Source organism: Cydia pomonella, chromosome 20, assembly GCF_033807575.1.
Source record: "Cydia pomonella isolate Wapato2018A chromosome 20, ilCydPomo1, whole genome shotgun sequence".
NCBI lineage: Eukaryota > Metazoa > Arthropoda > Insecta > Lepidoptera > Tortricidae > Cydia > Cydia pomonella.
Window position 1 is genome coordinate 15,800,674 of NC_084722.1, and position 17,427 is coordinate 15,818,100.

The 17,427-nt window shown below is 35.2% G+C and overlaps 1 protein-coding gene and 1 long non-coding RNA gene across 5 annotated transcripts in view; one reads left to right on the forward strand and one right to left on the reverse strand.

Moving 5' to 3' along the window:
* The window catches only part of LOC133528862 (uncharacterized), a 455,073-nt gene that overhangs the window by 321,435 nt on the left and 116,211 nt on the right, over positions 1-17,427 (reverse strand). The gene's annotated exons all lie outside the window — the stretch shown is intronic.
* The window catches only part of LOC133528835 (homeobox protein cut), a 200,226-nt gene that overhangs the window by 18,782 nt on the left and 164,017 nt on the right, over positions 1-17,427 (forward strand). For 3 of the 4 annotated variants that reach the window (XM_061866317.1, XM_061866318.1, XM_061866321.1), the window contains exon 2: positions 7,178-7,371. In XM_061866317.1, coding sequence (XP_061722301.1) covers positions 7,255-7,371 — 117 coding nt within the window. In that variant the 5' untranslated portion in view covers positions 7,178-7,254. Of the gene's footprint in view, positions 1-7,177; positions 7,372-17,427 lie in introns of those variants that run through there. The other variant, XM_061866322.1, reaches the window with a different exon arrangement.

Below are 17,427 nucleotides of genomic sequence, written 5' to 3' on the forward strand. Positions count from 1 at the left end.
AATATTTATATATTATATATATCGTTGTCTAAGTACCCTCAACACAAGCCTTATTGAGCTTACTGTGGGACTTAGTCAATTTGTGTAATAATGTCCTATAATGTTTATTTATTTATTTTCATCTATAATTTTATTTACCTACTAGTAAAAAAAGTTTTTTTAAATGTGTAATTAATATGGAATAATATGTGTGTTTATCATTTATTTTAAAAGAACTTGCACCTACTTAGTATTTCTGGTAGAGAATGCCTTAAGGCATAAAGTCCGCCATTTGTACCTTCATGTATTGTGCAATAAAGATTAATATAAATATAAAGAACATCAAAATAGCAACAGATAATTTAGGTATGTAAAATCTTCGTCTCTGGTCTTATGAGTTGTCTAGTTTATAAGAAATAGAACAAATCATTCAAACGTTGAAATACAAGTAAACATCGGTTTTTAGATCAAACAGAATATAACAAAAACTAAACGTGTAAACGTCGAAGTCGAAATATGGTTCAATAAAAAAAACCGGGTGCGAATTCGACCCAAGACCACAAGCTGTGTTTCCGATGTGTAACCTCTGTGCTAATGAATCAGTATAATAAAGTGGAAGAGGTTGGTTAAGAGTTACGTATTTGTTTGACTAAATTTGGTTATTTTTAACGTAATAGATTACATTTTGTGCATTCATGCTCCTTCTTTCTTTCTCTACCTAGTTACTTGCTTTAACCTTCCCATAAATATACATATTTTATATTTTACAAAAATTGTCACATGTCAAACATTGTCACTTTGCTTTTTAGGGTTCCGTAGCCAAATGGCAAAAAACGGAACCCTTATAGATTCGTCATGTCCGTCTGTCTGTCCGATTCTGTCACAGCCACTTTTTTTGTAACTTTGTTTACTCCGGTATCCTACCATTGGTAATACCTACCTTTAATATCATAAAGATAAAGTGATCTCTTTTTTGCTTAAAGCGGTGACTATTATTCTTTAAAATACTATTAGAAACATTTAAAATCATCTATAACCATCTCACCCCACATTCTTTGTCGGCTACCGATCATAAACAAACTTTTTTCCCTCCCTCCTAAAGACATAATTATGTCATCTCACTGTTTTAAGCCGAGGATGATTATAAATCCTCTAATTATTATCCCCAAGAGTGTATCCTGATGTATTTATGTTCATATTAAGCATGTGTCAAAGCTTCTGTATATTTCATTACGTCACACTATGAGAAAGCACTTAAGTCTGAAAAGAAGAACGACGTTGAAATACGAACAATAACAGTTGACACTTAGTTCGCACTAGGTGGCGTTAGCAACTGATAAAAGGCAAACTTTTCTTGCATGCAACAAAATAACACCTCGGAACTAATCGACAAAGTAATAACCAAACAAAACGCAACCTTACTCTTATTACATTAGAAGCGTAGTAGATTTTCAGTAACAGCAAAACCAAGTTTACATGCGTACAAAGACTATGGCTTAATGCTGGCCACCTGCCTTTTAATAAAGTAAAAACAAACACGCGACGTATCGAATTGTATCGATAATCGCTCGTAATCGGTTAGTGTCGTGATGCGCGCACGTTAAAAGTGTCATTCGATTGTTATTCGGAAATTGAAATCGTCAATTCAGTTAAGCCGACGTTTATAGCGATCAGGGTTGCGTAAGTGAAAAGGTCAACGGTTGTGTTTGAGTTATGGGAATAAGAGCATCCTACGCGGTTTTGGATGTTGTTATGGCTTAGACAGACCGTAATTAGTTAGGTATACTTATCATATTTCACGCAAAATAGGCACAATGGTTGTCGATTTGCGGAAAATGCCCAGAAGCACTAACTAACTAACTTATCATATTAAAAACAATATTAAGGAGAATTCATAAATTATAGCCGAATTATGTAGGTCACTTCTCTATTAAGATCAACTAACATCTAGTCAAAGTACGAGAAAACTTTGGGAATGCCCTGATCATTGTGTGGACATTTAGGAGAGGTGTTCCATCAGCAAAAACATATTTGGTCATCATGTTATTTTCTAATTACTTTACATATATTAAGTTCGTGTTTACTTCAGGAAATATAAATGGCCTCCAATCCCCACAATAACAGAAAGTAAAAAACATCGCAAAAACTCGAATGACGTGTGACTCGTTTGCAAATCAATAGCTTGTTCGACAAAGCACTTAGCACACGTCGAAAAACCACTCCGAAACAAAGCAACAACGAAAATCCATCAATTAAAGAACTGCTACGCTCAAAGGGCACAAACGAAGAACCACAACGAAAATCACGAATACCAAAAAACGAAACCGAATATGACTAATATCGAGCACAAAGTGCAAAGTCGTCGATAACGCCTCTATGGCAACAAAAGGAGGGAGTTTCGAAAAAGGAACAGCGCGTTCGAATTTCCCTTTGGAATTTCGTGCAACATTTTAGCGATCTTGATTGTGTATAAATAATTAGTTTTGAAGCCATAAAAAGAACTAAAAGGCATCGATTGGGAGGAAACTAGCGAAGTTTCTGTCACGAAGGTTCCTTCGATGCACGATAGATTTTACTACGTTTGGTATTGACTGTATCGCCACATTTCAAAATCGAATTCGGTTATCACATCGCGTTTCATTTTGGTTGTTATTCTATTCACCATAGGGATTTCAAAAACTTGTATCGAATGTAAAGTTATGTTTGTTTTCGCGTTTCTTCGGTGTGTTTTAAAAGTTTCGCCCGTGTGAGGGTTCAGGTCGGTTATATTTATGATGGTTATAAAATTGTTTGCGGCATGTTCCATTCGGTTATTGTCGAGCACCTGTCTTTAAATTTTATTGTCGAAAAATGTTTATCGATATAACGATTACATAAATCTAGATCGTCTAATCGGTAGTGAAGTTTAAAATCGATTCAAATAAAGTTGTTTAGAGAATTTAAATTCCTGTTTATTAGAAAATTATACAATTTATTATATGTCTGTAGCACTAAATAACACTAGTTCAGTCAATCGGATGTCTTTACGAAATTAAAGTATACGAAACTAACGTTAAAGTTTTTGTTTATTTACTTATCCAGCATCCAATAGCACTTCAGTTTTCGTGCTTTTTTTCGTTATTAAAACGGTATATAATTATTTAATTGTTTTGTGAATACGAGTAGGTTCTATAGATTGAGTCAATATTCTATTTTTTTTTTGTTCATAAAACATATCGCGAATCCAAAATTTGGATTACCTTTTTAAAGTTGTTCAATGTTTTCTGCCAGTTCCCAATTGTACGATTCTCAATTGTAACGTAGCCACGGCGGTCGTTAGCTAAATCTACCATCGTTAGCTAGTTGCAAAACAATAACAGTTATGAATACTTAAAATTAATAGTAACCATCCTAAGTGAACCACTCGACACGACAAATCTACAATTCTAATACACTTGTAATTTCGAACGATTTATTTTTGACCGAATTTCGTTTCCACTAAAAATAAAGTTGTTAAGCCCCCGTAATAGGGGTTACACGCGACCAAGCTGCCAACTGAACTGCATTAAAAAACAAGCAAAAACAAACTTTATTTTGTACGGTGCAAAGTTTCTCACCATGTACAGATAAGTTGGTCGTAGATGTATCGATAAGAAATTCGTATTGACTATGACATCCTTAAAACTATTGTCGTTGAGTTTAAATTTCGAATGTTGTGTCCGTTCGAATTTTAATCGGCTACTTTGAATTTTTTGCCATTTATAAAAACGAATTAAACTTTCTTGAGACATTAATTTTCTCCACGTTTTATTTATTTATTTTAGTGCTGCATGCTAACATGGCAAACGTGGCTTTTTGGTAATATTTATCAGATCAAATAACACAAATAAAATCGCCTTCAGTAAACGTCAAGTATTTAGAATATTTAAGCAATATTTTCGTAATTTTTATTTATCAAAATAATAATACTTATTAATTTAAAACAGTGGCACATCATATCTTAATGAATAATAAAATAATATTTAGTCATATCATAACGCTTTTAAAAACACGATATATTTCTTAATAGAATCATAACGGTCACTATAATTTTTATTATACATATCGTATTATGTTCGTTCATTAACTAAAATATGTTAAAACGTATGGCGCCTCATATCTTAATGAAAAATGTTCAGTATAATATCATATCACAACAAAAATACTAATAATTTCAAATTTCTTAATAGAATTAAAACGGTCAGTGTCAATGCACCCCTTATCAGGGCTAATGAATATTAACTAATAAACTGTGGGTGTTTCTGTCTGTGTGACTCACGACGTTTGGGGGACTATATGTGGGGGATCCGTAGATAAAGAAATTAAAAATAATTGAACTGTTTTTTTCTTGGAGAACATTTGTACCAACGTCAAACTTAAGTACTAGACTAAAAATACGGTTTCTTAAAAATAATGAAACCAAACGTTAATTCATGGCATGTCAATTTTATAAGCTAAATTATTTGTAATAAAAATTTATTACCTAATCAAAACTAACGCATTTTGGGCATGTAAAGATATTTTAGAACTTATATGTAGCTTTATTTCAACTAATTTTAGAACAACTTTTTGGAGGTAAACTCAAAAACATTCCAAATTCAAAAGCATATCGCACCAACAACAGACAGATCGCCAAAAGAATGGAATCTTCAAAGAACATACGTTACATTCCAAATTCGAAAACTAGCATACATATCAATGACACAAATTCAAACTGGACTTTACCTTCGAAATTTAAAAAAGCAGTAATTAGATGTGCCGAAATCGATGGATCGATCGTTCCGTGCCGCGTGCGGCGTGTAATCCTGTTTGCATATCGCCGCACGAAGCCGCACTTATCATGTTTATTGATTGACACGCCAGTAATTCACTGGTTCAACCCTAGTGGACGATAGCGGTGTAAGGAATGGGACAATAGCGGTTTTTCATGAGCATCAAAGCTTGAGTTAGTATCTTAAGACGGGGATGAACTAAATTACTGTTGGCAGATTTTTTCGGTTGACAATTTCATTGCGATTTCAGTGAGCATGCTGCATTAGCTGATTGACTAATATTCGAGTCTTGCAAATATTCACATTTCATTATAAAAGTAGCATTTTTTAAATATATTCCCTTTTTTAACGTACGGTCAGCTGCAGAAAAAAAATACCCCCACTGCATACAAAACTTCTATGCGGGGGAGGGGGGGGGGGGACCTTTGGAGCTCTTCTCCTTCTCCTAAGCTTTTTTCCCATCATCTGGGGTCAACTCTCTTCTCTATCCTGCGCTATTGCTGCGTCCATCTCGGTCTCCTTCAGATCCATACCTCTGTACCTTTTCTCAGCAGCTTACTGTACATAATTATGATCTCCTAAAATACTCCTTTAAACCGATTTTAGACAGTTGTTAATACGAATTTCTTGCTCTCTTCGTCTTATCATAACATTTCTATAGAATTTTTAATTTGCATCCTAACACACAATAAACAAATCTATTTCTAAATCTATTAGAAATCCGCTCCCGCTACCGCTCGCCACCAGCACCACCCGAAAAACACAAGTCGCGGTTTACGGCTTTGTTCAGGTGGCAATAACTTAGTTTTTAGGTGTTTCGGCAACATGCGACTGCGAATTATCATTTGTACCAGCCCTGATCGTATCGCGTCTTGACCCCCAGACCCCAGTTAGGAATAGTTCGTTTATCAGTGATCGATTTGAATATGCTAGTGGCGTTGCTGTGGTTGGGGTGGCTTTAGTAATATATTGTTGTAATTATGAGGTCTATCGTTCAGACGGCACGCAATACAGTTACTGACACTGTGGTGATTTGATATACCTAATAATAATAATTTGTATCAACTGCATGTCTAAAAATGCCATAAATGAATAGCTCTTATGCTTGACAATCTTGAATATTAACATAATTATACGATATGATGAAAAGCTTTATTATTTTCAACTACAACGGCACGCGAATCGATACCTATAGCAAAAAATTTTCTTTCTTTCCAAACTTGCACGCGAATTAATAAACACTGATTAGTTTTATTTCTTTCCTTCCAGGGCACAAAAGCGAACAGATAGCTCGATTTCTAACTTAACCTACAACTACCAAACCCAACATGCAAATCGACAGAAACTCAAATTACTCTGTTCATTCAAAACTTGACACGCAAATCAATCGATACGAACTAAATTAGTCTTTCTTTCTTCGCAGGGCACAATGCGAACAACCGCGTTCACACGCAAAGTCCTCTGTTCGTAATACGTTGGCCATTCGGGTTGTGAAATGCCCCTGCAGCCGACGGGGCCAGTGTTACTTCTCAGTGTGATACTTACACTTAAAAATCTTGAACATTATCATAATTATACTATTACAAACTCAAAAGTCTGTTTCTTTTAAAACTTTACAAGGAAATCATCGACGGGTACAAGCTTAATTAGGCAGTGTCTTACGTGAGCGAATAACTCGCGAACGCGAAGTGGCGCGGGTGAATTCAATCCTTTGACACCTATGGAAGTGCTCTACGTAGGCGATCTTCGAATGGCGTAGGGCCGCCGCGCCGCGTCGCATTCGCGAGTCATCGCTCACGTAAGCCGCTGCGTTAGACCTACGATTTTTTTTTCTTTTCTTTTGACAATCTTCAACATTACTATAATTGCACAGTAACCTAAAAAGCATTATCATTTTCAACTACAACTAAGCGTTGAATTCACGCAAATCCACTGATATAAGATAATATGTTCCAAGAATAAAAAGCAAATAAGTCTATCTTTCTTCACAAGGCATAACAGGAAACAGAGGATAGAGAATCGATAATACCAAACTCAAATTAAGCTTTCTTGAACTTGACACGCTGATTTCAATTTCATTTTAGATACAAGCTTTTATCGCAAATTATTATTTCTTTGGCACAATAACGAACAAACCAAAAATCTGGTAGAACCAGCTCATTGGCCGTTAGGCCTGAATAATGCCCCTGCAGCCTTAATGCACCTAACAGGGGCCAAATATACTTTTTAGTGTGACTTTTATATCTACTTAACAATCTATCCCATAATTTGAATAGAGTTATTACTTTCAAATACAACAACTCATCAACCCTAACCAACTCTCAAATCGATTCCAATGCCAAAATCAAAAGTTTGTTCCTTTCAAAACTTGACACGCAGACTTGAAAGCAAAAATTCTTTCGTTGCAGGGCACAATAGCGAACAAACCGAAAGTCCTCCGCTCATTGGCATGCCGTTCGGGCTGTGAAATGCCCCTGCAGCCCTAATGCACCCGACGGGGGCAAGCCTGCCGGCGCCGGAGGCCGAGGTGCAAGCTATGCACTCGATGGACTGGTTGTTCAAGAAGGAAAGGATATATCTACTGGCGCAGTTTTGGCAACAGGTAACATAACACACGATGTTTTATCCCTTTCTGGAGCACAATGAGACAATACTTATAAGGAAAACATGACCACTCTGTAACGTCATCTTTCATTATTCTGTCCTTAAACAGAAGTTTAAGGACTATCAGAATCAGAATCAGAATAGCCATTTATTAAATTAATACTTGCGTAGGTACATTGTTTACAGTATTTACATTCATTGATTATATATTTATATTTAACGAAATAATTTTTATATTAAAATCCTCTCCTTCAGGGAGTACGAAGGAGGCGTGGTAATAAAACTCCATGGGTTACCAGCCCTGCTAGGAGTTTTTATTTTATTTTTTGTGACTTACAATGGAATTTACATTTATTTATTTTACGTTTTTCTTTTCTTTTGTTTTTATTATTTCATTTAGGTAAACGCGTTTTTCCAAAACGAGCTCGTTCCATGCTTCCCGATCCCGGGCCGCGCGCCGCCAGAGCGGAAAACGTGCGCGCAGTTCGTCGTCCCAGCGCGCGCGGAGGACTAAGGACTATAATGATGTTTAAATTGGGGATTTCTTATCTGGTCCGTTAAAGGGACGAAACGGGACGAAGAAAACACACAAGTCTGGTGTCGGTGAAATCTGCTGCGAAATTATTAGTCAACATTAAACCGTATCATAATAAATGATATCTTGAATCTCTGCAAGCACCCAATAGTAAGAGTCCTTCCGTGTCAATAGTGTTCCGTGTACTTCATAATTTGGCTAGTAACTGAAGTTGATCATTGATAAAACAAATGCCATACTCGATAAAAAAAAAAAAAAAAAAAAAAAAAAAAAAACACACACAATTCGTATATCATGCCCTGGATATACACGTGTGGCAAATCCTACTTTTAAGTTAATAACTTGTATTAGAAGGAATTCGCTCTTTTATACAAGGTTCCGACTTATAGTACTAAAATCATAAGACGGAACCATATTTTGACTTTGACTTATAAATTCAAAACTTGTTTGAAGTTAAATAGATGATGATGTAATCCTGTTATCCTTCATTAGGGACATCGGGCTCGCAGATTTTTTTTCCATTTGTCGCGATCCTGAGCGGCTACTTCCAACTCTTTCCAACCGAGTCGAGCTGAAGTTAATAGATGAAATTTTAAAATAGATGTAACCGTCAACAACACTAGTGCAATACCGTAATCCTAAACTCAAACCATTACAACACTATCGGCGATACGAAATCAATTTACAGCACCGCAATTAACCTGAGGGTCCCTTGGAAATTACCGAACGATTCCGACCGATACCACCTCAATTATATCTATTGTTTAACTAACTATTGTTTCGTATGCTAATATCTGATCAACGTCACATATTAACATCCGTAGCTAACAGCTACGGTGGAATCGACTTTCGGTTTAATTTTCGAATTTGCAATATAGGGTTGGGACTAATTTGGTTTTATCGATTTTTTGCCCAATGATAATTTGTGATTTTAGTCGCGATGGATTTTATAGTTGTCATCCTTTTATTACTATATTTACCTCTTGCCTTGTGGAATTGTTTATATTTTTTTGCATTTTTGGGACGACTGAGATGTGAGCCCACGATTTTTGAATACCACACACACGAAAAATTAATAACGTAAATACATATAAACACTTATTATACAAACTATACAACTTACCGGGTAAAATGTTAAAAGGGCCTGATTTCAAAAACAATACAATATGATTAATAAGCTTAAAAAAATATTTATTTAAATGAGTCCATTGCCCAACATTGAGATAGCCTAATAAAATGTCAACCATATAATTAGCATTATGTCATATCATGGCTGTTACAGTAGTGTGTAGGTGTGTCTGTCTCTTCGTCTATTTGTTCTATCATGCGACTCTACCCGACTATTGTTCCGTATGTTAATATCAGATCACTAATCGTTGCGTTACGACATTATTCAATTCAGATCTGTATCTATTTAATGCAGAATTATCTGTAGATGCAGCAGGAAATTACAAAATACAAAGGAAGTACGTATTTAAACATCGATTTGAATGGAACAATAAAAAAAATACTTGATAAAGATGACAGTAGAAGTATTATCTTTTCTTATCGCGCAAAAAATGTCGATATTTTTTTCGATAAATGCATCACAAATAGTGCTTAATAATCGTTGTCTAGGACCCACAACAAAAGCCTTATTAAGCTTACTGTGATACTAGGTCGATCTGTGTAATATTGTCCTATGATATATATTTTCTAAGGCAAAAAACAGAAGTGTTAATAATTAAACCAATACAAAATAAAATTAAAACGTCTATCAATATTTGCTTTCACTGTTTGACATTAACAGTGATGTATCAAACGCGTATGTAAATTATCGATGTAATTCTCAATGCTAATCGATACGAAGATTGAATTCGCGCCCATTACGTCTGTCAAGCGTAATTAACATGGCTGACACCGTGACAGCAATCAGTGTGCCACAGATCAAGAACCATTACTATAGTGTCACCTATTGTAACTATTATACTGACTATGTATAGGTAAAAACATGTTTATGTACAGTAAGATACGTTACTGTAAGAAATTATAGAAAACTTTTTGAACTGTACCGAGATGACTTCTCAATAGTAAACAAAACACAACCGCATTCGGAATTCAAACCGCCAACGTCAAATTCCAAATTCAAAACGATTCCGATATTGCCCGAGTAAAATATGAACAATAGGGATTAAAAGCGGAATAAATATTCATTCAGGCGAGATGCGCGCGCAGATACTACGTTTGAATGGCTGAAGATAGTATTGTACTGGCCACTAAGAAAATAGAGAAACAATTTTCCAAAACTCACTATTAATCCCCCATGTTTACCAAATTTGAACGCTATTGTCAATGAATAAACTTTAATTTAGAACGCTCAAAGATGGCATATAAGAGGTTTTGAGAAGTAATCGATTCGAATGATGATTAAAAACGTTCCGTTTTTGAATTTACATATGCCGTGCCACGAATTTGCTATCGATACGAAATGTATGGTCAGTTTTGCTAATAAATTAATAATTATTTAAATTCTGTAGACAACTGCATTTATTATTTTACTTTGAGTATTGCCGTGTTTTAAAACGATAGCTAAAATAATAATACTAGGTATAAAGATATAGCAGTCTTTAGATTCAATAAAACAAATAACATGAATAAACTTGAGGTAAAGTAAAATTAATTGAAATGATTGAACGGTTGATTAATTGTAAAGTCGCAATACTTTTACTACTTGCAAATTACTAGTTGCAATACAGCTCATTTTCATACAGTTCCGTCGACTTTATTCCATAATATTAAGAGCTGTAATCGCACTATTTTCGCTTGATATAAGCTCAATTTAATTTTCAATTACAATTTTCCATCACAACTAAATAATAATATAGTTTAATTAGTTCTTTTGCATTTCTTAGTCGAATGTTTCCTTAACAATAAAATTTTATGTAGGCTTCTATCAGAACCAATAGTCATAAATGGACCTCAAGCCACCCATCTCGTATTTTAAAACCCTATTTAACAGCATCCTTTATACAAACTAGTATAAAAAAGACGGATTTAAATATAAAAATCATGTCACTTAAGCCCTTATTAAAAGAAATAAGCCTTGCTCTTATAAAACTAACAATTAGAGCCTATAAAACGACTCGATTGAAATCGCGAACATTTATTTCGTATAATCGATGCCATCGACAGGTGATTTCGAATTTAGAACGTAATTTAAATAGCCGTTTATACGAATTTTAAAGCTTCGCAAATTTGATCGGTTCTCGAGTTTATGGATCGAAATTTTACAAACAAGTTACAGAAAAACAGATCAGTGTATTAAACAATTATAAATTAAATTTTCACTGCAATCAAGTAACAATCAAGTGTTTAAAGATAAAGAATAAAGTTTTATTTGATTCTATGGATGGGCAAATGGAATCTTTCCGCCATCTTTTAAAAAACTGAGCGTATCATCTCACGGGCCCCACGGCTAGCAATGATTCATGAAATGATTGCAGAACTCGCTACGATATAAAATAATCGATATATAATCAACACGCTAGATTGAGTCGATTCCCACCAGCCTAATAACCGTCGATGATCGTCCGATTGTGAAAAATATCATTAAAATAACATTAGCGGCATTCAAATGGCCGGTCCATGACCACAATCGATTCATTTTAAAAATAAAACAAATTATCGAGTCGGCTTAAAGCTACTCGCGATACGCGATTTGAAATTCGAATTTGTTTAACGATCCGACTAGACGATCGATAGATACACGCCTACCGTCCGGTGGGAGGGGCGCAAATCGAATTAGTGGGCATCGATTATCGTTCGACAAAAAACCCGATTAGCCCCGAAAATCGACAGCCGAAAAAAGCTAATGGCGGTTTTTGTTCCAAATTCAAATCTTCGAATTCGTAATTTCGACCGCAAGGCGTTCAAATCATTTGTCAGTGACAATTTTTTGGTTGCAATCGATTTTTAAATACAGGCCAAGTTTTTGCTTGGCGTCTGGTAAATTCCTCGTTTGAGGTGAAGGCGGCGTTTTTGCATTCAAAGATAATTGCTCACCGATTCTTCTAAAATAAGTATTCTTGTATTTAAAACCTCCAGTGCGACTTGTTTTAGCATTTTTAGGGTTCCGTACCCAAAGGGTCAAACGGGACCCTATTACTGAGACTCCGCTATCCGTCCGTCCGTCTGTCACCACGCTGTATCTCATGAACCATGATAGTTAGCCAGTTGAAATTTCTACAGATTTTGTATTTCTGTTGCCGCTATAACAACAAATACTAAAAACAGAATAAAATAAATATTTATTTCCAATCTCGAGGTTCTCATCCAATCACCGAAGTTAAGCAACGTCGGGCGGAGTCAGTACTTGGATGGGTGACCGTTTTTATAGATAATCGTACGGAACCCTTCCTGTGCGAGTCCGACTCGTGAAAGGTGTTTTACATATGTATGCATATTAATTACAAGATGTAATGTTTTGAAAAGATGTCTCCCGCCGAGTTTCTTGCCGGTCCGTATTGGGATACCCTCCTCCAATTGAGGGGGATTTAAATCTTCTCGGGTCAGAGGTGTAGGGTTAGAGCCGGTGTAGCTTTATTTGACGTTCATAAGCGCATTGTAATATGCCTACTTGAATAATAAACTATCTTTTTCTTTTTTTTTCTTCAGTGTCCTCAATTTAACATGACATGACAGATACAAAAAAATCCCGATAAACCAAGTTATTTTTGCTTTAATTGTTATGTTTGAATGCTTGCCTATTCCACATCTTACATCAACGGGAAAACTTTGCGCGATGTAGCGCAGTACAGCGCCATCTACCGACCAATATTAAAACTAAAACAACAAGAATTCGTCCTTCCGTCTATACCGCGACCTGACACCGGCCTGGGAAAGCACGCAACTTTTTGCCAAAAATGGGACACATTCTTTTGTATAAAGCTATGGGAATTCTGAAAAAGCAGTGAAGACGAACGAAGGGTTACCAGAGTAACTTGGCCTCTAGACCCATAACAAATATGTGTATTTGGAGAGCTCCATTATTTTGGTCATTTTCAGTTTTCATTTCACTAGCGTTCGAGCAGCGTTTGAAATAATACCTTAGCAAGGCTATGGGAACCGATCACATTCCGGGACTTAGAGAAATTTGGAAACTTCCGCAAACTCTCATCTAACTTGACAACGTTATTCGAAAGCCGACCTTCGTATGAATTAATTGGGCTTAAATTGGAATAAAAGCTAACGCCAGATTACTTGTTGTGACAAGTTTCAGACGAATATTGGGCAGCGGTAAATCGCGATTGATTTTTAATTATTTAAAATATTTAAATAGTTCGCAATAAACATTCTGTTCTATCTTTAAATTATTAGCCCCCTTATTCACAATCGTGTACTAAAGTTACGATGCAGCTAATAATCGTTTGTCCCTTTCCATCATACCAATACGTCGGAAAGGGACAAACTATTATTAGCGGCATCGTAACTTTAGTAGACGTTTATGAATAAGGCGGTAGGTATTTAAGGGGTAGATACAAGCAAGTTAATATACACAGCATGGTATTTATTTAACATAAATCAAATGTATACTTACCTACAGGTTTTTAACACCCGACGTCGAAGATTGTCTTCTTCCTTTAAAAACCAGGCAGGGGGGCTAGCCAAGATAACAATAGTGCATCGACAAACTCCGATCGAAAAGAAAATTTATCAGGATGACAGATGCAATGAAAAGTCACGTGATTATTTCCATACATTATTTAAGTTTGGTTCTTTTTTCTATTATTACTTGACTAGGCCCCTTGAAGCCTTGTTAAACAGCTTACCATTAACCAATGCATTTTCCGCTAACGTGCTAAAACACATTTCCTAAAAAATAAATCAATACTCCTTCCAGAACAGTCGTGACCAACTAATGTTCTACAAGGCTCTACATTAAAGTTCAAATATAATTCTTAATACAAAACGTCGTAAGCGACGAATATAGTTTGGCGGTTACGATATTTTATAAATAGAACGACTTCAAGCGTGTCGTTACGGCTTAACGCAATCGACGCTTAACGATAATCGACGAAACAATCGATTAAAGCCTTTACGAGTTGTGGTTTTTTGAGTCGATATGTTAAATCGATTTTTAAGCTCTTTTATAATTATATTAATGCTATGCTTTATGGTGTATCGACCCTCATTAGGGTGTAGTTTTTGAATGTATGAATTTTATGTGTTAGTATATGCGTTTTGTATTAGAATCAATATAGCACGCAGAACTCCTGGCAGCTTATAAAAAATTGCATTCGAATTTTAAAGTTATTTTTTACACACTCACACACACACACACACACACACACACACACACACACACACACACACACACACACATACACATAAGTGATCATCCTAGCTTCAATATGGAAATTTTTAATATTCTATGCAGCTCATAAGAGAAAATGAGCGCCCTCATGTTAATGAGTATAGCAATCTCACAGTTCTTCAGTGACGCTAATAATGTTCTATTAGAACTCGAGCTAATTCGCTGAGGTGTTCTGAATTTAAATAAATCGGCCAAGAGCATGTCGGGTCACGCTCAGTGTAGGGTTCCGTAGTTACTCTTCCGTCACAATAAGCTAAACTGGAGCTTAAAGTATAGTAAATTGTTAACCAAGGGATGAAACGGTACCTTTCACGCGAGTTAACAAATAGGCAAATTTGCATAATCAATACCTAATTAAAGTAAGTCTTTTTACTATAAATGGGAAACTTTTTGCGATAACTCAAAAACAGCTAAACTGATCATGTCCGCTTTAGTTTTCATTTAATGTCTTTCTTAAGCTCTACTTCCACAATTTTTTTCATATTTTTGGACCTATGGTTCAAAAGTTAGAGGGGTGGGGGGGGACATTTTTTTTCTTTCGGAGCGATTATCTCCGAATATATTCACTTTATCAAAAAATGTTTGTTGAAGACCCCTATTAGTTTTAAAAGACCTTTCCAACGATACCCCACACTGTAGGGTTGAAGAAAAAAAATTCTTCCCCACTTTACGTGTACAAAAAAATTAAATGTTTAGATTTTATTGTACGACTTTGTCCGCTTTATTAATTTATATATCCATGCCGAATTTCAGCTTTCTAGCACTAACGACCACGGAGCAAAGCCTCGGACAGACAGACAGACAGACAGACGGACATGGCGAAACTATAAGGGTTTAGTTGACTACGGAACCCTAAAAAGCGTGTGTATTCCTTAAATTTAGCCTATGTATAAGACGATTGATTAAACTGCAATATAGTAATTTTTGCAGCAGAATGTAAACTGTCTGACAAACTATTATTTTATTAGAAAAAGGTGCCAGATTTGAAAAATATATGTCGTGATCGTAAATAATTTAGTAATAGTTTTAAAAAAACCCATCGTTGACAGTTAAGGTATATTATTTTCTATATGAAATAGACCGTACAAAGAACATTTACAATAACTGATAGTTTTTAATCCAGGGTTTTCTGCAATCTATCCAACGTAATATTTAATAGTAGAACTCGATGTTTTTTCCGGTCACGCAATATATCGATACTAAACTTAATGATGATCGATGACTGCACTATCGAATAGTACTACTTTAATAAATAAATGTTTAAAAGGTCACATATTTAAACAGTTTAAAGGGTTTGAAGGCAAGAACCGATTAATTTTATTTATACTATAATTAAATCGTTTCAAATCAATCAACCGCAAACTTTATATTAGTGTTTATTTATTACATACCTATTAAAATTATAGAAGACATTTAATATTATATATATATTTATTATACGCGATATAATCCGTTTACATAGTTTTTATTTCATGAATAACTACCGCAGTAATCGAAGATAATGTCATAAGATTACTTAATCGGCCCGAATCGAACTTTATGATACGTCAAACATTTGCTAAATATACAATATGGATTAGATACGTCAGTGTCAAAAGTAACGTTTCTTCAAACAAAAACGTCAAATTTGACACTTTTCTTATAACTCTTATCTATCATTCTTATAACTTATAGCTTATTTCTTATGACGTAGGTATTTCGTTATATTAACAACGTAAAATTAGCATAGACGTTCTCTACGATTCAAGATAATAATCAAGTTAAAAACAACGTCAACGTTCTAAATATCAAAAAAATTAGTCACAATTAAATTAAAATTCCAAGTTTCGAATTCAAATATCGAACATTCAGATTCAGATAAAGACGCCGCAATTTCTCAAATTCGAAAATGGAATGCTTACTTGACGCGCGCCCAGAAGTTAACCAATTAATCGATTGACGTGTATTAATAATCGATACGGGACGATTAATCGATTGATACCGATGCATCGGTAGTGGCGACTGAGATTTACGATAATTTAACGTTAATGTAAGTTTAGAATTGATGGTAGGTGTTAAGTTTAAAATAACTTGCTTGAATTTATTACGAACGCGTTGGGCGTAGTTCGGTCTTTTTGGTTTTGGATATCATGCCAGATAGTCTTTTTAATCAGTTAATTAAGAAGTATTTCAAACCTACTGTAAATAAAACCGACATATTTTTATTTACAGTATGTTCTTTCAAAACAAGAGTATAAATTAATAAATATTATAGGACATTCTTACACAATTTGACTAAGCCCCACAGTAAGCTCAAAAAGGCTTGTGTTGTGGGTACTCAGACAACGATAAGTATATGCAATTACTTAAATACGTAGAAACCACTCATGACTCAGGAACTAATATCTGTGCTCATCACTCAAATATATGACCGGGATACGAACCCAGGACCATCGGCTGTATTGGCAGGGTCACTACCCACTAAGCCAGACCGGTCGTATACATACACATACAATACAGATTTCTAAAGTGTCGCCATTGTACTAGAGACACCTTTCGCCTTTCGAGTTCAAAGCGTTCATAGACTACGTTACCGCTCACAATCAGACCGTATGCTTGTTTAACAAACGACAAAGTATGAAAAAAAAAATCCAGAATCATGGGTACGTCGTTGAAATTCACCTGTTGAACTGAAATTGACCCACAGGCCCCTATTCTGTAAGCACTCGACATACACATTAGTACGAGCACTGGCGATGCGTATCTCGGAACAATGGCTCCCGCTCCCACAGTGCGACGCGTTGAAAGCTATCAGTGTTGCCACTTGTTGGATTGGCAGTTATTGCTTTTTTACTTTAAAATTTTATTTAAAGTTTGTACAGTCACGTCTGAAAATATCGATACGGACAAAGTGCCAAAAATATGTATACACTACCTTAGTATATGGGCAATAAAGTTGTGTATACATATTTTTGGCACTTTGTCCGTATCGATATTTTCAGACGTCGCTATACCTATAAAAGAGCAATGTTTATAAAAAAATTGCAAAGGTGTTCGACATGGCTTGCGTTGACAATAAATCCAGATGGATTTCTGTTCATGACAAAATTGTCTTCGTGATCATATATATTTGTTAACACATTAAAAAAATATGTCACGAGGTAATTCTATTGTTTTTCATATTGAAG